This window comes from Mesoplodon densirostris, chromosome 15, assembly GCF_025265405.1.
Source record: "Mesoplodon densirostris isolate mMesDen1 chromosome 15, mMesDen1 primary haplotype, whole genome shotgun sequence".
Classification (NCBI taxonomy): Eukaryota; Metazoa; Chordata; class Mammalia; order Artiodactyla; family Ziphiidae; genus Mesoplodon; species Mesoplodon densirostris.
In genome coordinates this window covers 24469930-24496855 of record NC_082675.1, presented here as the reverse complement: position 1 = coordinate 24496855, position 26926 = coordinate 24469930, and the positions used below count along the sequence as shown (strand labels likewise).

Below are 26926 nucleotides of genomic sequence, written 5' to 3'. Positions count from 1 at the left end.
GCAGCACACAATGAAACAGAAGGAGCCTGTTAAGAGGAGGGGTGTGATCACATCACTCCTCTTCTCAAAGCCAGTAGCTTCCCCCTCCCCTGGAAAAAGAGCCAAAGCCGTTATGGGCACAGCCTGCGGAGCCTTACTATTACATCTGCCTCCTTGTCACCTCATGGCCTAATCTTTCCTACTCTCCCTCTCACGCCCATCAATATATCACGAGCTACGTCAAGCTCACGGGTGGGGTGACTCAATATCACAAACATGACAATTTTCTCCAATCTAATGTAAAAAGTCAGTGTACTATAATGAAAAATCCTAGTAGGCTTTGTTGTGGAACTTGACGAGTTGATCCTAAAATTAATAAGAGTAAAGAACAACTACCAAGACAATTTTTAAAAAGAACAAGAATAAAGAAGATCTCTTTCCACATATGAAAACTTAAGAGCTATACAGTAAGATCAGGAGTAGTAATGAACAGTTAGCATTTACTGAGGATTTCCATACTCAAAGCATTGCTCTAAGCATATTACATGTATCACCACACTTAATCCTCAACAATCCTATGAGGTGGGTACCATTATTATTTACTTACAGATAAGAAATCTAAGGTGGGGGTGGATGAATTGGGAGACTAGGACTGACATATATTCACTAATATGTATAACCTGCTGTATAAAAAAATAAAATTAAAAAATAAAATGCAATAAAAAATAAAAACCAAAATGCAATATTTAAAAAAAAAAGAAGTCTAAGGTACAGGGAGATTAGGTAACTCATTAAAAAAGGCACAAAGCTAATAGGTAATGGCAGCAGAATTTCCACCTGGGCAGTATGACTAGAGAACCTTTGTTCTTTCCTACCTGCTTCATTAAATCATAATCAAAACAGTGTGTACTGGCTCAGAGATAGACAAATAGACCAATGGAATACAGAGCCCAGAATAGACCCATGAACAAATGGGACCTTGCTCCATAATGGAGGTGGACTAATAGTCAGTATAAAAAAGATAAAGGATGAACTAACCAGTAAACAGTGCTGCAGAAATTATCCATAAGGAAAATGACAAACTAAGACCCTGTTACACACAATTTATAAAATTAAACCCGATAGATTAAAGACCAAACCATAAGATACGAGAATTAGGTACACTGAAAATAATAACACTTGTATGAAACAAAAAGCACCATAAACAAAGCAAAAAAACAAGCTATGGACTAGAAGAAAATACTTGCAATGTACCTAATAGTCAAAAGATTAGTAAGCAGAATGTATGACAATGTCCACAGAGCAGAAAAAGCCAAATAACCCAACAGAAAAAAAGGAGTGAGGGATAGTAACAAGCTGAAAAACAGAAACTCAAATGGCAAACAAGTGTCTGAAAAGATGCTGGGCTTCACTAGGAATCAGCGAAATGTAAATTAAAGCAACAAGGAATTACCACTTCAGACCTATCAAACTGGTGAAAATGTCCAAGTCTGACAATGCAAAGTGCTGATGAGGCCAAAAGAAATGGGAACCGAAATTTTAGCACATAAACTGGCACAGCACTGGAGCAAATAGGTGATGCTTGATAAGGATGATGAGATGATACCCAAAGAAGTTTCACTTTCAGGAACAAGAGAAACTCAGACTCTTGCACAGGAATCTGTGTTTAAGAGTGCTGTCTGCCACACTGTTTGTAATTGTAAAAAACATAATCAGAAGGAATCAACAGTTCAGCAGCACTGAGCAGGTAAACTGAGCCTTATTCAGTACAAAGGCATATTATAGGTAGTTAACAGATCTCTATGTATCAACATGAATAAACCTCAAAAATACACTGTTGCATTCAAAAAAAGCAAGCTGCAAAGTAAATGTACAGTATGACACCATTCATAAGTTTCCTAACAACACAAAGTCAGAACATTTATTCTTTATGTATATGTACGCACACATTTTTACAAGTGCAAAAGAACACAAGAAAATGAGGACTTCAGTATCAGGGTACAGGTTATCGCTAAAGAGGAGAGGTGGCAGAAAGAAGGGGGGTGCTTGAACTGTGAATTTAATTACATTAAATTACATTAAATTCTGGGGCAAGTATGGAAAATGCTAACACTTTTTAAACTTGTATGTTGGATACTTGGATATCTTTTAATTTTTTTTTTTTTTTTTTTTTTTTTTGCTGTACGCGGGCCTCTCACTGCTGTGGCCTCTCCCGTTGCGGAGCACAGGCTCCGGACACACAGGCTCCGTGGCCATGGCTTGCGGGCCCAGCCGCTCCGCGGCATGTGGGATCTTCCGGGATCGGGGCACGAACCCGTGTCCCCTGCATCGGCAGGCGGACTCTCAACCACTGCGCCACCAGGGAAGCCCTCTTTTAATAAATGTTTTATATTTAATGTTTTTATTTTTGAAGTACATAATTTAATTTTTTAAAATTTCACATATCTCATGACGTCTGCCCTGCCTAGTTCAGAAATGCTGTGAGGATTAAGAGAAATGACTTAAATTTAAGTTCTTGGTAAATCATATGGTACTTATCAGACACAAGGATTTTACTTATAATCTGCACTATAAAATCTGCCTGAGAGTTTCATATAGTGTGGTCCATATCAGTGTTATCTTGATTGCTCACGTTTTTCATTGGATTTGATTCTGAACGACTCTCTGGTGTCTTCTAAGTTAAATCCAACCTCAAACCACGAAAACCTGCCATCACTAAAAATATCCATTTGTATCTGTTGTTGCAAGCTTTTAAGGCAACAGTAAAAAAGGAATTCTAAAAGTGTTCTGAGCAATAGCGGCACCAGTAGAACGAGTTTATAGGCTCTCAAAGTGACTATCTGAAAGGGACGAGCGCTCACATAGCTGGAGTCCATCAGCGACAGAAAACCAGCCTCATTATGTTCCTATGCTTCTGGCATTTTCACATTCATAGTTCCCTCTCCCTCCTGAGACCACAAGTCTACTGAGGACAGGGCAGCATGATAGTTAAAAGAACGGCTCTGCACTTTTCAGGCTGCCTCGGTTCAAATACTGGCTCTGACCTTTGCTAGGTGCATGACCCTCATTCGAGTTATTTAACCTGTAATATATGGGATTTAAAAAATAATTTTGAAAATTGAGATAACACAGGTAAAGCACTTAGTCCAGCACCTAGGACAGTAAGACCACAATAAATACTATTACTGTGTCTGCTGTTCTTGTTACTGTTATTATCACTGGCAAGAACTATGTCTATTTCCTTGCTACTGCTTCAGAACACCTTATGAGTTCAGAGGTCGGCAAATTTTTTTCTTAAAGGGTCAGATAATACTTTTTTTTAGGCTTTGCAGGCCACATGGTCTCTGTTGCAACTACTTAACTTTACTGTTGTAGCCTGAAAGCAGCTTAGACAATACATAAATGAACAGGTGTAACTGCATCCCAATAAAACTTTATTTACAACAATCAGCTGGCCAAATCTGATCCGTGGGCAAGTTTGCTGACCCCAATCTATGCTGTCTGCATATGATCTTCATATACTGCATATTCTTGCATGGATGATACAAAATGTTGTCAGATTAAAAAGCTATTACTCCTACAGGGACTTCCCTGGTGGTGCAGTGGTTAAGAATCAGCCTGCCAATGCAGGGGACACAGGTTCGAGCCCTGGTCCAGGAAGATCCCACATGCCACGGAGCAACTAAGCCCATGTGCCACAGTTACCGAGCCTGAGCTCTAGAGCCCACGAGCCACAACTACTGAGCCTACGTGCCACAACTACTGAAGCCTGCGTGCCTAGAGCCTGTGCTCTGCAACAAGAGAAGCCACCACAATGAGAAGCCCGCTCACCGCAACGAAGAGTAGCCCCTGCTCGCCGCAACCAGAGAAAGCCTGCGCGCAAAAACGAAGACCCAACGCAGCCAAAAATAAATCAACAAATAAATGGAAAAAAGAAGTTATTACTCCTACAATATAGTAACACGCACTTCTTTTTCTCCTCCTCCCTGTTCTATTCTCTATGACTGACTTGGCAGCCCTGTAAGTACCCAGGAGACACTAAAAAGTGACAGAAGTTCAGAAAGCTTATCAAAGGCCAGAAAAAAGCTTCACCACAGCATACGTTTGGTACAGATGTTAAGCCTTTATAACTGACCAAAAGCTAGTGGCTTTCCCAAAAGGAACTCTAAGAAATAAGCAAAATTATATGAAAAAGCCAGGTTTTCTTTTCAGTCTTAGTTTCTTTTCTGCCCTTGTTTTCTAATTTGCTGTAGGAAAAGAGTAATGAGGAAATAAAGAATATATTGCTGTTTCTTTAAACATATTTATAATTAATTCATAAATCCCGTTCTGGCTCCACAATTAACAGGAGCTCTCTAAATATCACTGGAAATCACATCTAGCATATTCCTTCCAGCGGCCTCTGTCTGTTGAAGAGTCCAGCCTTCCAAGTTGCCTCCCATCCCCCCTTCCATCCCTCAAGCTGCAGGGAGGGCCCAGCAGAGAGGCAGCAGCATGACGGTCAGCTTTCTGCTTGCGAGTCTGACCCCACCTGCCCAAGCTCCCAATGTGGGTGTGGTGACTGACGACGTGGACAGAGGACACCAAAGCCCGAGTCTGCTGGACTCACCTGCAGCTGGAGGCTCCGGGCCCTGTGCTTCACAGCCGAGGCATGGAGGGCACGGCCCAGGTGGACCTGTCCCAGTTGCCGTCTCCACGTGCTCCACCACACCCTGTCAGAGAGCAAGTTGAAGATGGGACCAGTCAGAGCAAGGCCAGCCAGAAAAGAGAAGGGCACTGAGGGCTGGGCCTCAGACCCTGAGCTCAAGTCCCTCTCCCTAAACAGCCAAGAATCAGTTCTAGAGCTGCCTGTTACGGGTTGGAAACGGATGGTTCCTAAGGTCAGATCCAGACTTAGACACTACAGACACGCTCTGGAACTGAGCTTTTAAGACACTGCCATTTGGGACACCAGAGGACCACTGGGAACAATGCACAGTGGAATCAGTCCCATTATAAAGCAGCTCATTGCTACACACACCTGGCTTTCAGAGTGGACTAACTCACCCTCCAATGTGTGGACAATGCTGCTGAGATGCAGTGCAAGGCAGCAGTTAAGAGCATGAGCTTTGGCATCAGAGAGATGGGTGGGTGAGCCCTAGTTCTGATAATTACAACTTATACAGTAAGTCTCAGAAAGGTTGAGTAACTTGCCTGAGCTCATATATCTTAATCTGTGCAATAACAGTATTTATTTTATAGTTTATGGTAAGGATTAAATGAGACACTTTACATTAAAAAATTAACACACACAGAAACTTAACACAGGGTTTTCTAGTAAGTACTCAATTAGTGTTACTTATGATTTGGTGAAAACCTGATCTCAATGTTGAACAAGTTATCAATAAATATTTATTAAGTATCAATTATGTTCAAAACATTGTTTTTTGTTTTTGGGTTTTTTAAAAAAATACTTATTTATTTGGCTGATTGGGTCTTAGTTGCGGCACGCGGGCTTCTGTCTAGTTGTGGTGCGCAGGCTCCAGAGCATGTGGTCTTAGTTGCCCCGTGGAATGTGGGATCTTAGTTCCCCAACCAGGGATCAAACCCACATCCCCTGCATTGGAAGGCAGATTCTTAACCACTGGACTACCAGGGAAATCCCAAAAACACTATTTTAAGGTGGGTTTTTATGCTGGTTTTCCAGGAGCATAAAGCAAAGCTGAGGTAAAATGAACGCTGCTGATCTGTAGGGCAATGGAGCACACTCACCACAAAATACTCCGCTGTCTAAACTCCAGGGCGGTGGTCTGCATCCGAAGTTTGGTCCTACGAAAAACCACGTAGATCAACCAGGACTTCCAGGCCTGTCGCATCTTTTGTTTTGCATCTAGATGGCACCAAAGAGATTTTCAAAAAGGGGATGGGGGAGATGGATCACTCTGGGTTAAGACAAAAGTTCAAAAGCTCTGACTCATCCCTCCTTTGAATATCTAAATTCCTCCAATCTTCTAGTGCCCTCTGCTGGAAAACTTGTGAAGCTCTACAAAATTAATAAGGATGCAATATGTGAAGAATGGTTATATACGTGATAACATTTACAAAACTTCTAAAGGAAAATCAGTGTACTGCACTGTTCAGAAATCTTTTATTTTAAAAGTCCTTATTTTTTTAGAGTTATATTCTGCAATATTTACACATGAAATAACACAGGAAGCAGAGAAGTGAATGTGGATATGGATATATGTGAGTCGATAATTATTGGAAGCTGGATGATGGGTACACGCAAGTTCATTATTCTACCTTTCCATTTTGTAGATATTTTTAAATTTCCATAATATAAAGTTAAAGAAGAAGTCATGTTATAAAATTTGCTGTTTGAAACAATAATTATAAAGTAGAATAAGCAAGACAAAAGGAAAGGATACTATCTGTATCTGTTTGTATCTGTGAATAAGAAGGACCAGTAATGATCCTGGAGGAAAGAGAATTTACTAAATATGGGAGGCACAAAAGTCCATAGGTCTCCCTTTGTGGTAAATTCCATTTTCATTATGAAAGTCATCACTGACGAAATAAGTTTTCTTTTTAGAACACAGAGGAGAAAATAAAATTATGTAAAACATTTTCAGGACATTCTCCAAAATGTGGTCAGGATGACTAGAGCTATACCTTCATATTTCATAGCTGTTGACAAGTCAAGTCAAAATATGAAAAAGAATATAACATGTAGCTTCTTTGGGCCCACCTCAGACCTTAGGAATCAGCACATCTCAGGCAACAAGGACTAGTATGGTGCTGTAGCTTAGAGTTTAGGCTCCTGAGTAAGATAAGCTGGGCCTGAGTACTGACCTTGTCACTGAGCTAAGTAACCTCACACGAGTTCCTCATCTGCAAAATGGTGCTTCCCTTCAAGGTATGTTTGCAAAGAGTAAACGAGATTATCTATAAAAAGAAGAAAATAAATGCAAGGAGATAAAAGAAGAGGTACTTATAATACTCTGGGGAAACAGATGAGGCTTAGTCTCAGGCATTGGCAAAGAAAAGATGAGTGCAAGGGACACCTCAGGGAGGCATGTTTTAAGAGAAGATAACTAAATGCTGTTACGACGAAGCCATTCGTAAGTAAGGTTTCTTGCTTAGCTAGGAAAAGTAGGATGAGCAGGTCTAAACGTGGAGCAGTGGACAAGCTGTACTGGGGATGTGCTGAGTTTGAGGTGCCTACAGGGCATTCATGTGAAATGGCTATGAGAAACAGCAGGCTGCATTATCATTTTGAAAGTTAGTGCCTTTTTTCCCTTAGGCTCCCCACATGGGTTTCTGGGTTCAACTAGAGGAATCAGACACTGACCAGAGCTAAACTGGCCATAAGATCACTAAGGGGCAACCTGGACAAAGAAGATCAGAAGTAAGCACTGCAATGTGACACATGGCAGCAAGACAGACAACAGTCCCAAGTGCTGCGAGAGAAACACAGCCAGAACACTGCACCAGCAGGGCACGAACAGCCAGTTCACACAAATCATGCTTAAGTGAGTGGCAGGTGCCAAAACCATGCCACATAGAGAAAACCATAGGGGTATGATCACACAGGAGTTCCGGCTCAGAGATCACACATCCTGGAAAACAGGAAAGGGAATCGAACAAGTCTTCCCTTTGACTTGGAGTTATTCTCTCTCACAGACAATGTACTCATCCTTCACAGAAGCTTCTGAGCTTTTGTGAAGGCAAAAGTAAATCGGCTTTCAGTAAACTAGGAAAAGTGGGGATCTTCCTCAACTTGATAAAGAATATCTACAGAAAGCCTATATCATACTTAATGGTGAGAAACTCAAAAGCTTTTCCACTAATCAAGTATAAGGCAAGGTGGGAGGGAGGGAGACGCAAGAGAGAAGAGATGTGGGAACAGATGTATATGTATGACTGATTCACTTTGTTATAAAGCAAAAACTAAAAAAAAAAAAAAAAAAAAGAGTTAAAAAAAAAAGTATAAGGCAAGGATGACCCCTCTCGCTCTCTTTCAACATTATATTAGAAGTTCTAGCTAATGCAACTAGACAAAAGCAATAAAAGGTATACAGATTGGGAAGAAATAAAACTGTCTTTGTTTGCAAATGACATGACTGTCTATGTAAAGAAGCCAAAAAGGATTGACAAAAAACTCCTAGAATAAGCAATTCATAGCAAGGCTGCAGGATGCAAGGTTAATATACAAAAGTCAACTGATTTCCTATATACCAGCAATGAACAAGTGGAATTTGAAATTGAAAATACACCACCATTTACAGTAGCACTCAAAAAATGAAATATTTAGGTATAAATCTAATAAAACATATATAAAATCTGTGTGAGGAAACTACAAAACTGAAAGACATAAAAGAAGAACTAAATAAACAGGGAGAGAGTCCATGTTCAGGATAGGAAGACTCAATATTGTCAAGATGTCAGTTCTTCCCAACCTGATTTATAGAGTCAATGCAATCCCAACCAAAATCCCAGCAAGTTATCCTGTGGATATCACAAACTGATTATAACATTTATATAGAGGCAAAAGACCTGGAATACCCAACACAATATTAAAGAAGAAGGCTGGAGGACTGACACTACCTGAGTTGAAGAATTACTATAAGGCTACAGTAACCAAAACAGTGTGATATTGACAAAAGAAGTGACAAATAGATCAGTGGAACACAGCAGAGAGCCTGGCAACAGACCCACATAAATATAGTCAACTTATCTTTGACAAAGGAGCAAAGGAATACAATGGAGCAAAGATAGTCTTTTTAACAAATGGTATAGGAACAACTGGATATCCACATGCAAAAAAGACACAGACCTTAAACTCTTCATAAAAATTAACTCAAAATGGATCACAGACCTAAATGTAAAACACAAAACTATAAAACTTCTAGATGATAACGTAAGAAAACCTAGATGACCCTGGGTATGGTGATGACTTTTTAGACCAAAGGCAACACCAAAGGCACCATCCATGAAAGAAAAAATTGATAAGCTGGACTTCATTAAAATTAAAAACTTCTGCTCTGCAGAAGACAATGTCAAGAGAATGAGAAGACAAGCCACAGAGTGGAAGAAAATATTTGCAAAAGACACATCTGACAAAGGATTATTATCCAAAATATACAAAGAACTCTTAAAACTCAACAAGAAAACAAACGATCCAATTAAAAATGGGCAAAAGAACTTAATCGACACCAAAGAAAATACACCCTAATGTAAACTATGGACTTTGAGTGATTATGATGTGTCAGTATAAGTTCACCAGCTGTAACAAATGTACCACACTGATGGGGGATGCTGATAATGGGAGAGGCTATGTATGTGTTGGGGAGGGGGTGTATGGGCAATTGCTACCTTCCCCTCAACTTTGCTGTGAACCTAAAACTGCTCTTAAAAAAAAAAATCTTAATAAAGGAAAAAAAAGACAAATAAACGGAGGCATTTTCTTTAGACGTGTACTTCCTTTTCTCACCATGATCCTCGGCTCTCAGGTACCTGTTCCTCATCTCCCGCTGCTGATGCATGTAGGTCTTCCAGGTCTGGAACATCAGGCTGTACAAGTAATATCTGAGGAGCCAAAAAAGCAAATAGTGTTTCTTTAAAACAAAACAACTCCTAATTCGACATACCCAGTCCGTCCTGTACTTAGGAGAAATTAACAGGAACACTTCTGACACAAAAAAGCCAATCTATATCCTAAGCTAAAACTGGAGTGTCATTCTCCACACCTTATATTATTACCAAGGAAGAAAGGTGTGAATTACCCTAGAATAACTTCACCTTCAGCACCCACAAAGCTGTGGCATTTGGAAGGACAGTCATATCTTAATCATCCACACCATGTAAAACATAACCTCTCCTTTGCACTAAAACACAGTCAATGTTCTCCTTTGTCTTTTCTGTCTCAATACATACATTATACACATTAAGACTGTCAGTCCCAGGGCTTCCCTGGTGGCACAGTGGTTAATAATCCACCTGCCAATTCAGGGGACACGGGTTCGAGCCCTGGTCCGGGAAGAACCCACATGCCACAGAGCAACTAAGCCTGTGCGCCACAACTACTGAGCCTCTGCTCTAGAGCCTGCAAGCCACAACTACTGAAGCCCACGCTCCGCAACAAGAGAAGCCACCACAATGAGAAGCCTGCGCACCACAAGGAAGAGTAGCCCCTCCTCGCTTCAACTAGAGAAAGCTGCGCACGGCAAAGAACCAAAAAGCACGCAAAAAAAAAAAAATGACTGTCAGTCCCTCCATATCTTCACTATCCCATTTCCTAAAACTTGGTTTCATACTCTGCCAGCTTCTTAGAACAATTCAACAACGTCTATATTTATGGATATCTGAAATATCCATAAATCAGAAACCCTGCCCCAAAGAGCTTAAAGACATGATTATAATGAGTGAATACCATTTGAAAAAGAAACAATGTATAAGACATACTAAGTTTTTACTTTAAAAAAGGTATAGGGCTTCCCTGGTGGCGCAGTGGTTGAGAGTCCACCTGCCGATGCAGGGGGCACGGGTTCGTGCCCCGGTCCAGGAAGATCCCACATGCCATGGAGCGGCTGGGCCCGTGAGCCATGGCGCTGAGCCTGCGCGTCCGGAGCCTGTGCTCCGCAACGGGAGAGGACACAACAGTGAGAGGCCCGTGTACCGCAAAAAAAAAAAGATAAAAATATATATGTGATGTAATTCCCAATTTTTACTTTTTCTTCCACTTATCTTTGGGAATACAAATGTCAAAGATTAAGAGTTTCTTCTCTCTATTGCTAAAAAACTAAATAAATTTTTAAAGTGTTTTCTATTTCTATTTTCTTAATGTTCTGTATTGGGCATATATTTTCCCAATCAATACAAATTAAAACAACTTTATTACTTTAAAACACAGAATTAGAAATTATACAGAAGTGAGAGTCAGTGAGAAAAACATATTCAAATCATTAGCATGATCATTACATAATGATTACTTGAATTAGAGGGGTATCTCTGTGTATATGTGCTCACATGCACACAGTATTGTGTACCTGGGCTTAATTTAGGACTCTGATCTTGCTTACTCTAAAAAGAATTTGAAGAAATACAGAAAATAATCCAAAACTCTTCTCGTTGCAAGGATGGTCCAACCTCTACAAACTCAATCAATGTGATACCTCACATAACAGAATGAAAGAAAAGAATCATATGATCATCAGTATCTCAATATAATAAAGGCCACATATGATGAGCCCACAGGTAACATCATACTCAATGGAGAAAGGCTAAAAGCTTTTCCTCTAAGATCAGGAACAGGACAAGGGTGCCCACTCTCACCACTCCTACTTAACATAGTACTGGAGTCCTAGCCAGAGCAATTGGGCAAAAAAAAAAAAAAAAAAGAAAGAAAAAGCAGTGGAATTGGAAAGGAAGAAGTAAAACTGTCTCTATTTGCAGATGCCATGATTTTACATATAGAAACTCCTAGAGACTCAACCAAAAAATTGTTAGATCTAATCAATGAACTCAGTAAAATCATAGGATATAAAATTAACGTAAAAAACTAAGTAGCAATTCTATACAGTAACAACAAATTATCTGAAAAAGAAATAAATCAATCTCATTTACAATAGCATCAAAAATAACAAAATGCTTAGGAATAAATTTAACCAAGGAGGTGAAAGGTCTCTACTCTGAAAACTACAAGACATTGATGAAAGAAATTCAAGAAGACAAATAAATGGAAAGGTATTCCATGTTCATGAATTGGAAAAATATTGTTAAAATGTTAGTACTACCAAAAGCCATCTATAGATTCAATGCAATCCCTATCAAGATTCCAATGGCATGTTTACAAAAGTAGAAAAAACAATCCTAAAATTTATGTGGAACCACAAAAGACCCCAAATAGTCAAAGCAATCCAGAGAAAGAACAAAGCAGGAGGCATCACACTTCCTGTTTTCAAGCTATAGTATATTATGGCATTGGAATAAAAACAGACAAACAGACTAATGGAATAGAGTTGAGAGCCCCAAAATTAACCCAAGTATATACCGTCATCTAATATTTGACAAGGGAGCCAAGAATATTCAATGGAAAAAAGACAGTCTCTTCAATAAACAGGGCTGGGAAAACTGGATATTCACATGTAAAACAATGAAACTAGATTCATATCTAACACCACTCATTAACTAGAAATGGATTAAAGACTTAAATGCAAGACCTGAAACCATGAAATTCCAGAAGAAAATATAGGAAAAAAGCTCCTTCACATAAGTCTTAGCAATGATTTTTTGGATATGACACCTAAAGCACAAGCAACAAAATAAAAAATAAACAAGTGGGACTACAGCAAACCAAAAGGCTTATGCACAGCAAAAGATACAGCCAACAAAGTGACAACGACAACCTACAAAATGAGGAAAAAATACTTGCAACCCGTATAGCTGATAAGGGATTAATATCCAAAATATATGAAGAACTCATATAACTCAATAGCAAAAAAACGAATAATCCAATTTAAAAGTGGGCAAAGGACCTAAACAGACATTTTTCCAAAGGAGATATACAAATGGCCAACAGGTACATGAAAAGATGCTCAACACCACTAGTCATTAGGAAAATATAAATCAAAATCACAATGAGATCAAAATCACCACACACCTGTTAAAATGGTCATCATCAAAAAGACAAGATAGAATTATAATGTGCACCTAAATTTATATAATGTTACAAACCATTTTACCTCAATTAAAAAAAGGAAAAGTAGGAAATTAGGTCTCCAAAAAATAAGACATAAAAAAGAAAAAAAAAAGACAAGAGATAAACTCTGGTGAGGATTTGGAGAAAAGGGAACCTTGTGGACTGTTGGTAGGATTGTAAATTGGTATAGCCACCAAGGAAAACAGTATGCAGGATCTTTAAAAAATTAAAAATAGAACTACCAGACAATCCAGCAATCCCACTTCTGGGAATATATCCAAAGGAAACAAAAACATTAACTTTAAAAGATATCTGCACCACCATGTTCACAGCAGCATTATTTACAATAGCCACGACAGGGAAACAACCTAAGTGTCCAAAGGTGGATGAATGGGTAAAGTTGTGGTATCTATATACAATGGAATTTACTCAGCCATTAAGAAATGAGGAAACCCCATAAAAACATGCACATTAAAAAAAAGAGGAAACCCTGCCATTTGCGACAACATGGATGGACCTTGAGGGCATTAGGCTAAGTGGAATCTTAAAAAAAAAAAAAAAACTCAGAAAAAGATCAGATTTGTGGTTACCAGAGGCCGGGTGGGTTGGGGGCGGCAGTCAAAAGGTACAAACTTCCAGTTATGAGACAAAGAAGTTCTAGGGATGTAATGTACAACACAATGACTATAGTTACCACTGCTGTATGATACATATGAAAGTTGTTAAGACAGTAAATCCTAGAAGTTCTCATTACAAGGAGAAAATTTTTTTCTTTTTTTTCCCCTTTTCTTTTTATTGTGTCTATATGAGATGATAAACATTAGCTAAACTTATTGTGGTAATCATTTCATAATATGTAAGTCAAACCTTTATTCTGTACACCTAAAAAACTCATACAGTAATTAATATATGTCAATTATATCTCAATAAAACCAGAAAAAAAACTTCTATCCTTTTGACCAGAAACATGCCAACAAGTAATTATCTGATAACGTGTATCAGTAAAATTAAAGTAATGTAACATGAAATCCTACCTATAGTGACAGTCAGCTCGAACACGGAGTTTCCACTCTCGACGGGAAAGCCACCATTCTTCTTTCCATTCTTCAAAGACCTTCTGCAGAATTCTTTGCTCATAGTAAAACCTAGGGCAATGAAAAAAAAAACAGAGAGACATAACTGACAATGTTGGAGCTGATATCTATTCCCAAATCACTGTTTCATATGGCCATTGCTTTCTCATAGAAAAGTGTGGTTCATTATTTGATAACACCAAAATAGATTAAAAATAGACATATTCAACTTTTTCAGGTCAAAACATTAGAACTACTTAAACTAGAAATGAGGCTAAAAAATTTTATACTCTAGATCTTACCAATTAAAGAGATGAAAGTAAAAAAATCTGACTTTTCAAATACCATAAGTGAGTTGAGAATTAACATTCTCAATTTTTTTCATTCACCAGACTAAAAAGTATATTTGATTAGTAAAAGGTAGTAGCTACACTTCTCATTTACATACCCAGGAGATTAAAAGTTATAAAATAAGGGCCTCCCTGGTGGCGCAGTGGTTAAGAGTCCGCCTGCCGATGCAGGGGATACGGGTTCGTGCCCCGGTCTGGGAGGATCCCATATGCCGCGGAGCGGCTGGGCCCGTGAGCCATGGCCGCTGGGCCTGCGCGTCCGGAGCCTGTGCTCCGCAACGGGAGAGGCCACAACTGTGAGAGGCCCACATACCGCAAAAAAAAAAAAAAAAAAAAAAAGTTATAAAATAAGCAAATGCCTAATGGTATTCCTAGGACTTAACAGAATATATTAGTTTAACTGAAATCTGACTAGGGGAGTTATAACAAGAGCAAAAGAGAAGAGAAAATAAGAAGGGAAAAAGCTATTAAGAAAGCAAGCAGCAGGGCAGTGAGATTGTGCTGATGCTAACAGGCATGGTCAAGAAGACTGGTAACTCAGGAGCTCTGGCCTGTCAGTCACTCCAAATTTCTTTTCATGGTTCTGTAGGTTACTAACATGTCCTTCATCCTCACCCACTCACAGGTTTTAAAAAACAGGCTGGCAAAAATATACATAGAGAAATTCACCTCCCAATGTTTATTGCAGCACTATTTACAACAGCCAAGACATGGGACTTCCTGGTGGTCCAGTGGGTAGGGCTCCATGCTCCCAATGCAGGGGGCCTGGGTTTGATCCCTGGTTGGGGAATTAGATTCCACATGCTGCCAACTAAAAGCCTGCATGCCGCAACAAAGATCCAGCATGCCGCAACTAAGACCCTTCGCAGTCTAAATAAATATTTTAAAAAACAAAAAAAACAATAGCCAAGACATGGAAGCAACCTAAATGTCCAATGACAGATGAATGGATTAAGAAGATGTGGTACATAAATATACAATGAAATATAACTCAGCCATAAAAAAGAATGAAATAATGCCATTTATAGCAACATGGATGGACCTGGAGATTACCATCCTAAGTGAAGTAAGTCAGACAGAGAAAGACAAATAGCATATGATATCACTTATATGCAGAATCTAAAAAAAAAAAATGATACAAATGAACTTATCTACAAACAGAAACAGACTCACAGACTTAAGAGAATGAACTTATGGTTACCAGGGGGGAAGGCTGGGGGAGAAGAACAGACTGGGAATTTGGGATTGACTGCTATATTTAAAATAGATAACCAGGGCTTCCCTGGTGGTGGAGTGGTTAAGAATCCGCCTGCCAACGGAGGGGACATGGGTTCAAGCCTTGGTCCAGGAAGATCCCACATGCCACGGAGCAACTTAGCCCGTGAGCCACAACTACTGAAGCCCACACACCTAGACCCCGTGCTCCACAACAAGAGAAGCCACTGCAATGAGAAGCCCGCGCACTGAAACAAAGAGTAGCCCCCGCTCACCGCAGCTAGAGAAAGCCCACGCACAGCAACAAAGACCCAACACAGCCAAAAATAAATAAAATAAAATAAAGATAAGAATTTAAATTAATTAATTTAATTAAATAGATAACCAACAAGGACCTACTGTATAGCACAGGGAACTCTGCTCAGTATTCTGTAATAACCTAAATGGGAAAAGAATTTGAAAAAGAATGGAAAAAAATAAAAATAAAAGAAATTCACCTCACTGCTGTTCATAGTAATAAATAGAGAAAATCACCATAAGTACCCATCAAAAGGGGACAGCTTAAATTCAATCAACGCTACTCAGTAATTTTTTAATGAATAGAGTAGAGCGAAAGATACTGAAGTGGAAGATGCTCCAGAAAAATTGCTGGATGAAAAAGTAAAGCTACCTTGTGGTAGGTATGATATGTTTTTCAACCTTTTTAAAATTTATTTATTTATTATTTTTTATTACTATTTTTTTGGGCCATGCTGCAGCACGTGGAGTTTTAGTTCTCTGACCAGGGACTGAACCCCCGCCCCCTACAGTGGAAGCGTGAAGTCTTAACCTCTGGATCGCCAGTGAAATCCCCTAAACTCTTTTTTTTTTTAATTTAATTTATTTATTTTTGGCTGCTTTGATTCTTTGTTGCTACGCACGGGGTTTCTCTAGTTGCAGCGAGCGGGGGCACTCTTTGTTGCAGTGCGAGGGCTTCTCACTGCGGTGACTTCTCGTTTCGGAGCTTGGGCTCTAGGCACGTGGGCTTCAGTAGTTGTGGCACATGGGCTCAGTAGTTGTGCCTTGTGGGCTCTAGTGCGCAGGCTCAGTAGTTATGGTGCATGGGCTTAGTTGCTCCACGGCATGTGGGATCTTCCCGGACCAGGGCTCGAACCCGTGTCCCCTGCATTGGCAGGTGGATTCTTAAATCACTGCGCCACCAGGGAAGCCCCTAAACTCTTTTTTAAAGCTAATTTTTTTTTTGTATTTCCAGGACTCATATGTTGGAATTAATATAATATACACCAAATATATATGTATAAAATGTGTGCACACACCAACATATTTGTATGTATACATAAAAACATATCTATCTATATGCATACATGTATGTGTACATATATAAGTTATTATATTATACAAATTAAAAGCCTGAAAAGATCTCCAAAATACTAAACTGTTACCAGTGGTTCTGTCTCAGGGAGGGATTGTTAGTACCAGGAGGGATTGTTATTACCCGGAGACTAGTATTTCCTGTATTACACATTTCTTTAGTTTGAAAAAATTTTTGAGCAACAGCTTTGTTCATAATTTTTTAAATTTTTAATGGAAGAGAACCACACCCATTTACTTCCTTCTACCATCTACTATCTATCCATCTACTTCCTTCCTTTCCCAAAACCTCACTAAAATAACAGCAAATACTTTCAAAAGGTGTAAGCCCACAAAGAAAGAGAACAGGAGCAACAATGTTAGGCAAGAGATGCCAACAGGGCTTCCCTGGTGGCGCAGTGGTTGAGAGTCTGCCTGCCAATGCAGGGGACACGGGTTCGTGCCCCAGTCTGGGAAGATCCCACATGCCGCGGAGCGGCTGAGCCCGTGAGCCATGGCCGCTGAGCCTGTGCTCTGCAACGGGAGAGGCCACAACAGTGAGAGGCCCGCATACCACAAAAAACAAAACAAAACAAAAACAAACAAAAAAAAGAGATGCCAACAAATTTTAGATGACAGAAAGCAGGCAGGCGTGTGGCAACTGAATCAACAGGTGAAAGAAGGCAGAGAATTAAGTGTCGGTGGGAGGAGAGTCAAGAGGCAAGTGGCTGGTGGCATGAACCCCAGAAAGGCATGGAAACAAGAGGTATCAGGAAGGGGGGAGCCCTGGGTGGAAATGAAAACACAGGATTGTTTGGAAGCCTGTGCGTAAGAAGCACTTAGGCCCTTGGATCCCATTATTCACCCTGGCAGAGACTCAGGCTTATCTCTGGAGAGGCTGAACCTGAGGGGCACTGGACTCTCCAACACCAGGCACAGCTCGGGAGACAGTCCTAAACCGAGAGTCTACATACCGAACAGTGAGACCCACATTCCCTCTCCTCTGCTTGCCGCCAAGCTTATAACCATCGCCCCCCGCCTCCACCCTACTCTACCCCAGAAGCAGTTTGGAGGACTCCTCTCCTCTGGGGAAAACTGAAAAGGCCTTCAGATACTGACAGATGGGAGTTCCCTCAATGAAACTATCTGGTTTCTGCCTCAAAAGCCTAAAGGGAAACCCTCAGATTACAAGTCCCTATGCATACACTGAATGGGTACATAAGCTTCTAATATTAACTCTTAAATATGAGCAGATAATAAAAGGATCTCTTGACATTTGAGGAAAGACTACAACATGAGACAGTGAACAAAAGCACACAGAAAAAAGGAGCTTAGAAGAAACAGAGCAGTCAAAAACCTTAGAAATAAATCATTACATTAACCTCAAAAAAATTATGAGCCTCCAGGATGTTATTTTTTTAAAAAAAGGAATATTCAGAGAAAAAAGAGCTCTTGGAAATTAAAACTATGATGGCAGAAATGAAAAAGAAAAGATCCATAGATAGGTAAAACAAAAAGGTGACTAGCCTATAGGCCACAGTAAGGACTCTGGCTTTTACTGTAAGCAGGATGGGAAGCTGCCGAGGTCTGAGCCGAAGAGTGACATGACTGGATTACTCAGACTGTCTGTGTGAAGAGACTGACTAAGGACAAGGCTGGGAGCAGGAGACCAGTGAGGAGGCTCCTGGAGTCATTCAGGGGAGACATGATGACCTGGACCAGGGTGGTAGCAACTGGAGGTACTGAAAAGAGCTTGGAGTCTTAATCTATTTTGAAGGTTGAATCAACGTAATTTTGGCATTTGGAATTGTAATTGGGGAGTGAGGGGATAAGATACCAAGGATGACTCCTAGGTTTCTGACCCGAGTCACTGGAAGGATGGGAGCTTCCTTTACTGGAGAGAGGAACACTCAGCAGGGAGGTCTGTGGGGAAGGTCTAGACTTTGGTTATGAACATACTGAGTTATGACATCTATTGGGTGCAGAGTGGAGTGTCACATGTGTAGCAGTCCAGGAAGAGGTCTGGGCTGGGTGTGTACCTTTGGGAATCATGGGATGAGGTTGACATGGTTGGGAGGTAGACAGAGAAGCAGTGCAAGGACTGGGGGTGGGATACTTAGATGAGGAGGAACCAACAAAAGAGAGTTAGAGGGAACAAAGAGGTGGAAGGGAAACAGAGAGGATGGTAACCTTGACACTGGGAGAAGAAAGGGCTCCTTGAAGAAGGGAATGATGGGTTGTCTAATGCTTCTTGGTAAGTCAAGTGAGAGGAAATTTAAGAATTCACCATTGATTTTAGCAAATGTAGTGACCTTACAAAAGCAAAAACAATTTTGGTGGCATGATGGAATCAAAAGCCTCGTAGGATGGACTTGAGACTACAAAAAGAGGTGCTGGAGAGGTTGGGGATGGCCAGGAAATGTAGAGGGAAGCAAAGAGATGGAGAGCTAGCTGCAGGAGGAAGTAGTATCAAAGAGATTTTTTTTTTTCAGGATAGGAAAATAATAGCATTGTTTGCTGGTACAAATGATCCAGTAAAGAGGGAAAAATTGACACAGAAGAGACAGAAAAAAACCTGCTACTGTGATGGCCTGGAGTAGGCACAAGGGGAATGCAACACAAAAGGATTTTGCCACAGATGAATACATGGCCAGTTCATTTGTCTAACAGTTGGGAAAGCAGGTCATATGGCGATAGATGCTGGTGGTCAGTAGGCTGAGAGATGGTCTCTTCTGTTACTTCTGTTTTCTCAAGAAAATAGGAAGCAAAGCCTTAACTAAGAATGACGAAAAATACTGATAAATTAAATATTATAAATGGATGTGACTGTTTTATCTACTTCCCAAATTAGCCAAGTAATTTTGTTCAGATCTCCTCTTCAGAAAAAGAGGTGACTACTTCCTATTTAAGACTGCCTTGCATATGGACACATACTGTATGTATTACTTTTGCCCTATTAATTCAGTGGTCATTTTGGTTTCATTTATTAATGATAAAACAACTCCAGTTTATAGAAGTTAAAACATTCTCCAAGCACATAAAGGTATTATTCTGAAGTTTCTGGTATGATATCATTCCCCTCTAACATTCCTAAAAGTGACAAATAAATAATTCAATAAGGAAAAAGACCAAAAAAAAAAAAAAAAAAAGCAAAGATCAATATGCCCAACTTTACCCAAAGTAACAAATAACCCACTTGATTTAAAAAGAGATTACAAGTTGAAACTGACCACCCCATCACAAATTTCAAAGTCAATGAAAACATAGTATCAGAATTATAATTCTGGTAGATGCTTAGAGAAAAAATATTCTCACTCTCTCATTTTACAATTTGAGAAACTGAGGCCTAGAGCCGTAACTTAACCCCAGATCAAACCATTATCTAGGGTCTAGGTAAGAACCAAAATTCAGGTCTCCTAAAATCCAGTCCAGTATTCTTTCCTGCCACCATTCAAGAGCAAAGAAAGGAAAAAGAGTACAATGTGAATGCTCTAACACAGTGAGGCAGACATCAGTCGTAGACACCCGACACCCACCGCCAAGCCTCTGCTTCCTCACCCGCATCCACTAGGAAGGCTGGAAAGGTTTCTCTCCCAGCCTCTTCAGAAGCTAAAGATAGCCAGTGACATAGCTCTGGGCAATGAGGCAGAAGCAGCTGAGAGTTTCTAGGAAAGTTTTGCCTTCCTGATAGAGACAGGTCCAGCTGACACCACCCTTCCTCCCCGTTCCTGTGTAAAGCTAGAACAGTCATCTTGCAACTATACAGTGTCATCTCTAAGGACAAAGGGCCAGTATACTAAGGATGGTAAACTGGAAAGGATCTAAAAGCCTGAGTCTCTGATGACATCACTAAACAGCTGAACCAATACCAACCTCCAAACTGTGAGAAAAAGCAAATCCCGATTTGTTTAAGCCATCGTCAGACTTTCTCTTACTTTGAGTCAAATGCATTTCTAACATAATCAGCGTTTCCCGAGTACTTGGAATATAAATAGGTATTATTTGAAAAGAGGTTTCCAGTTAAATATGAGTCAAATATGAGTTTAACAAAATCAAGCAGGAAAAGGATTTGGGGAAGAGAGTGAAGGTGGCAATATAGTTTTTCAGTCTCTGAATCCTTACAAAACACACAGAGCAACCATGTAGCAAAACCAAAAACTCATGTATCTATTACAACAAAACTAGGTGACAAGGTATCCCTACAAACCCAAAATGCAAGCAGGTGAGGACAAATCACCCAGAGTCAAAAGACCACCATGGTATTAACATTTGTACAGAAGAAAGAAGGAGCGATGAAGGTGGTATCTGAGGAACCTGAGAACAGGAGAACCTGAATCAGCCAATAAGTAGTCACTGGAAAGTGCAGAGGCCCAACTTGAGACCAAAACCAGGGCTCATGTAAGAGCTGAAGCTGCTGGAGCAGTCTGGCCCCAACAGTCTCAAAACCGACCTGACCTCAAAAACAGACAGGGCTTCTTACTGAGGAGGAACTGCTGAGAGCAGAATAGAAACTGAGCAGGAGAAGGACAAGGAGACAAGGAAAGAGAGGATCAGACCAGGCGTGGTAGGGGAACAAGCCAGGATACCCCATAGAGCAAGCCACCACATCTGTGAACACCACAAAAGAGACAGAAGAGGGAGCTCTGTGAAATTAGGAAAGCTTAACTAAACCTCACTTCACTCTAAAAGTTCAGAAAAATTAATATCATATAAAAGTGAGCAACAGAGGAGTAAATGAAGTAAAATCCTATACAAAGTTACTGTAGGAGAAAAGAAAAGGAGCAGAGGGCTTCCCTGGTGACGAGGTGGTTCAGAGTCCGCCTGCCGATGCAGGGGATGCAGGTTCGTGCCCCGGTCCGGGAGGATCCCACATGCCGCGGAGCAGCTGGGCCCGTGAGCCATGGCCGCTGAGCCTGCGCGTCCGGAGCCTGTGCTCCGCGGCGGGAGAGGCCACAGCGGTGAGAGGCCTGTGTACCCCACACACGCACGCACGCATGCACACACACACACACACACACACAAAAAGAAGCAGAATAACAGGTCTATGGACAAAAAAATTATGCCAGAAAGATGTGCCCACAGAACAGGAGAATAAAAACAAAAACAAAACCCAAGAAAACAACCCTGTAACCTATCTCAAAATGAGCTAAGACTTTAAGAAAATAAACCCACACCCAGGCATATCATATTAAATCTTTGAAAAATAAGACAAATAATAAGTCTTCAAAAGAGCAACAATTAGATCAACATCTTACAAATGGAAGTCATAGGACAATGGAATATCTTCAAAATGCTGGGGGAAAAAACTGGCAATGTAGACTAACATACCCAGTGAAATATCTTTCAAAACTGAAAGCGAAATAAAAACAATTTTAGACAAAATCTGAGAGGATTCATCACAAGCAGACCTACTGTAAAGGAAATGTTCAAGAGCATTTAAATGATAGAAGGAAAATCATCACAGATGGAAACCTGGAGATACAGGAAGAAACAAAGAAGAACAAAAAGTGTAAACACATGAATAAATATAAATGAATACTGGCTGTGTAAAATGAGAGTAATAATGTTCTGAAGATCGATCCCTGCTCGGGGAACTAAGATCCTGTAAGCTGCATGGCGCAGCCCAAAAACAATTTTTTAATTTAATTTAAAAAAACAAAAAATAAACAATTAAAATACCTTACGATAAGGGCATATAAGTGGGGACAGCGACAGGAGAGTTAAAGTGTTCGAAGGACCCTGCCTTGTTTGGGAAGAGGGCAAAAAAACCAATTTTAACATTAGACCCCAGTAAGTTAAACAAACATATTATACTTGTTACGGCAGTCAGTAAAAGAAGGATAGAAGAGTATATAATTTCTAAGCTAACAGGGAGGAAGATAAATAAAATACTCAATCGAGTAAAAAAAAGAAAAACAAGAGTCTTCCGATAATGGCAAACCATGTTACTCCAATCAGTTCTCCCACTGAGAACAAGAAAAGACAAAAAAAAAAAAATACTGAAGGCACGAAGAGCTACCAAGGCAGTAAAGAAGGGCAGGGCCAAGGTCCCGGGAAAGAAGGAAAAGCAGAGGTAGACTATGCCTCATCCCTGCAGCTGCGATGGGCTGTGGCCACATTGGGAGCCTCACTGGTAAAGACACACGAAGAAGATGGGAACAGCAAGGCCCTCCACAAGGTATACCAAGAAAAAATTTCAGAGAACACACACAGGCCAAATTTGCTTGAGAAAGCTTGAATCAAGAGACCTTGATGTTCCAGATCAGGAAAGCCATACTTACAGAAAAATGAAACAGGAAAGGGTATAGTAAGGGGAGAGGTGAAGGGTGAGAACCCATAACATTTCAGTTTTTAAAAAACACTTACATTTTCAATGGCTGTCAGTTCTCTGAAACATTCCCTACACTGCCCCTTCTTTCTCTCCATCCCTCTGGCCTCCTGCACAGTGTCCCTGACCCCGGTGGTTCCCCCTTTCGATCCACTTAGGGCGCTGAAGCTAAAGCAATGTTAACCAAAACCCACAGCAGCAGCAGGTGGCAACCTAGACAAAGTGAAGCTACCGGGCAGAGGGACTTACACTTGACTCAGTTTCACTCTTCTTGCCAATGCTAACTTTTCCCCCAGGTTCTGCCCTAGACCAAGTCAATCTGCCACTCTTGCCAGGGACCTGAAAGAGCTCATTTACTTCTCCTGGGCAAACATTCATTCAGTCAAACTAATATGTGTTAAGTTACCATTATATGATATACCTCCTGGAGGCTGGGGAGGAGTAGGGAAGGAATGCAACACATGACATAGTAAAGGTTATATATGGGCTTGATACAAAACAAAATCCTAGAATGAACTCAGCAGAAGTTCAGGTGTTCTGAACTAATACTACCTGGCTTTAGAGGGAAATACTCTTCCAAAAGTCATTCGAATCCACAAATACAAGAACTTTCTGGCCACGCATCTGAAAGGGGAAAGAAATGACATACGCATTTTAAAACTCCATTTAGTTTATTTATATCATCAATTTTCTGGAAAGGAGACGGAAACTTTAAGGTCCCAGGGAGTGGGATACTAGTATGAGTCAAAAGGTGAATCATATATAGATAATCTTGCATCAAACAGAGCACAGGATGGGACAGATTTATAAAGCTAACATCAAGCAGATTATTTTTTAAAAATACTTTCAATATAAAGTATTTTGTTGATGAAGATTTCAGAGATGAGGAAAAGGAAGTACATGCTAGTGCTTTTGCTCGTATTATTCTTCCTGCCTAAAGCACCTGGCAAATGCCCACTTACCCACCAAGGCTCATCTTCAATGCTCACTCCTACATGAAGCCTTCCTGGACCTCCCCAACCAAACAGAGCAAGTAGCTTGGTACTCTCAGACCCCGGCCCCCACCCCTAGTGTAACATTATGACACCAAATCCCAGGAAGCGGCTCGCAGGGTACCTGTTGTTCCCTCTGCACTGTGAGCCCCTGAGAGCAGGGACCATGGCTCACAGTATCCCCAGCTAGCACTGTGCCTGGAACACACAGAAAAAGTTGGCTTGTCTTGGCCAGTTGATCTCCAGGTTCAGCTTGGAATGCTCTTCCTCCTGCCCTTTACCTGGCTTATTCTTACATTATCCTTCAGGACTTGGCTAAACTCCACCTCCTCCAGGAAGTTACTGCTGGCTATGCTGGCATGGCTGTTCTTGCCAGGTGGCCTATGGCACCACATCCTCCCTTCTCACAGCACTTACCACACTTTGCTGTTGTGGCTTGTTTAACAGTCTGCCAAGCCTACCTGATTTTACGCTTTCATGAGGTCTTGGACCAGGAATGTCTTATTCACCTTGTACGCTCAGCATCTAGCATAACACCTGGCTGGGTAGGCACCTGATAAATTTTTGTTGAATGAGTAAAAGGATACCTTTTCAAAGACCTAATCAAGAGTAGCAGAAAATGATCATTTTCTTGGACTATGTTTAGACTTCTTCCGGAAGACTATAGCTTATACATTGTGGGGCACAACTGGAGACCAAGAATGAAAACACTCAATGACAGATTTTACATCAGCAGATTCCTAAATATTCTGAACATTCTGTCATGAAGAACAGTCAGCAAGGTCTCCAATTAACTGAGATAAGAGAATAAGAATCATCCCCTCATTTTAACCAACAAGGGAGAACAATGGAAAGGTCACTGAGGCAGGGGAGGGAACCCCTCGCAAGCTCACCTGATGCGCAGTTCTCTTAGCTGGCCCCTTCGGGTCCAGGCATATGAGGGATGATGTTGTACAGGGTGCCTGGCCCTAGGTATCTCACTCCAGATCCCAGAAAAGGCAGAAGACTTCTTTTTGGACATTATCTTTGGAGAGTAAGGTTTCTTAACTGCACCATCCCTTGAAGACCTTAAATTTGAGGAGTAAGGGAGAAAGGAGAGAATCAAATTATCTCTGCATGTGACGCAAATACTTTTTAACATACAAGTGAAATTAAACAGATAGGCTCATTGAGACAGAATGATAATAACTCGCCTTCAAGGACAATAAGCAGCCCAATCTCTGACAGAAATACCCACCCTCTCTGGAGGTGGGTACTGCTGGCTCAGCTCTAAGCAGGAGCTACAGAGCTGGAGGGTACCTTGGAGTCATTAATCCTAACACACTCTTTTTTAATGTGTCATTTAACGGGAATCATTTACAAACTGGAAATAGGTTCCTTTACATAATAAATTAGGAATGATTTTCAGATTATGTGACAACTATAACAATACGAAACTACACACTTTTACTAAACACTAAACTTATGACTTTTAATCCCATTCCAGAAACATTAAGAGGTCATCTTATTGGTATGAACTCAAGATTTTTAAAAAATGTATGTCAGAGATCTGCCTGTAGGAAATACCTAGAGGCAACAATATCCCATCAGCAATAAGCAAACTGATAGCTCAAATATTGTTTCTAAAATACCACTGCCAACTAGTATTCCAAGTAATGGGCCCTAGGAAAGCCGTCTCTAAAAAAAATAAAATAAAACAAAACAAAATAAAATACCATTGCCAACTAAGAGGAAGCAGCAGTCCTTGGAAATATAGCTGACTTTCAGGTCTGAGACAAGGAAAATACAAGATGAGCCTGGAATATCTTAATGGGTCAAAAAGTAAAGAAATGATCAAAGAATGACAGGGGCGTGTCAAAAGGACACAGGAGCCAGCTTGAAAGGGCTCCCACTGGCCAAAGCTGGGACAATTTCGTCAGTAATAGATTAAAACCCACCAAATAAAATACGAATCCACAAAATACTGATATAAGTAAATGAGTAAATAAATACATGAGGGAGAATGGAAAGCTCTACTTTGCAGTAGAATGCAATTAATAAACTTTTAAGAACCACCACAGTAGCAACTGATTCAGACAAGAATCATCAACAGATGTAAAAACAAGTGGGTGCTAGTTTGATGAGAAATAGGCTATTAATGTAGTTTCAAAATATCTTGCCACAAGATACTTATTCATTTCTTTATAGTGGAGAAACCTGGCAGACACCATCTTAACGAAGTGATAAAAGTGAACATCGGGCTTCCCTGGTGGCGCAGTGGTTAAGAATCCGCCTGCCAGTGCAGGGGACATGGGTTCGAGCCCTGGTCTGGGAAGATCCCACATGCCGCTGAGCAACTAAGCCCGTGTGCCACAACTACTGAACCTGCACTCTAGAGCCTGCGAGCCACAACTACTGAGCCCACATGCCACAACTACTGAAGCCCGCGTGCCTAGAGCCCATGCTCCGCAACAAGAGAGGCCACCACAGTGAGAAGCCTGCGCACCACAAAGAAGAGTAGCCCCGGGATTCCCTGGTGGCTCAGGGGTTAAGAATCCGCCTGCCAATGAAGGGGACACAGGTTCGAGCCCTGGTCCGGGAAGATCCCACATGCTGCGGAGCAACTAAGCCTGTGCGCCACAACTACTGAGCCTGCGAGCCACAACTACTGAAGCCCTTGTGCCTAAAGCCCATGCTCCGCAACAAGAGAAGCCACTGCAATGAGAAGCCGGCACACCACAACAAAGGGTAGGCCCCGCTCGCCGCAATTAGAGAAAGCCCGCACACAGCAACAAAGACCCAACACAGCCAAAAAAAAAAAAAAAGTTAACACCAATGGTAATAGGACCAAATCTCCTGGTACTGATGCACTGAGAACACAGCATCACTTCTGCGAAATTCCTGCCAAAAACGCACAACCTGAGTTCAATCATGAAGAAACACTGAACAAACCCAAACTGAGAAATATGCATAAAAGGTAA

At 40.7% G+C, this 26926-nt stretch overlaps 1 protein-coding gene across 13 annotated transcripts in view; it reads right to left on the bottom strand.

The window, feature by feature from the left end:
• The window catches only part of SFI1 (SFI1 centrin binding protein), a 77584-nt gene that overhangs the window by 35934 nt on the left and 14724 nt on the right, over positions 1-26926 (bottom strand). For 11 of the 13 annotated variants that reach the window (XM_060119511.1, XM_060119499.1, XM_060119500.1 and 8 more), the window contains 6 exons: positions 24860-25033; positions 23527-23598; positions 13693-13803; positions 9452-9546; positions 5731-5848; positions 4589-4691 (listed from right to left, as the gene is read on the bottom strand). In XM_060119511.1, coding sequence (XP_059975494.1) covers positions 4589-4691; positions 5731-5848; positions 9452-9546; positions 13693-13803; positions 23527-23598; positions 24860-25033 — 673 coding nt within the window. Of the gene's footprint in view, positions 1-4588; positions 4692-5730; positions 5849-6810; positions 6904-9451; positions 9547-13692; positions 13804-23526; positions 23599-24859; positions 25034-26926 lie in introns of those variants that run through there. The other 2 variants (XM_060119502.1, XM_060119510.1) reach the window with 2 other exon arrangements.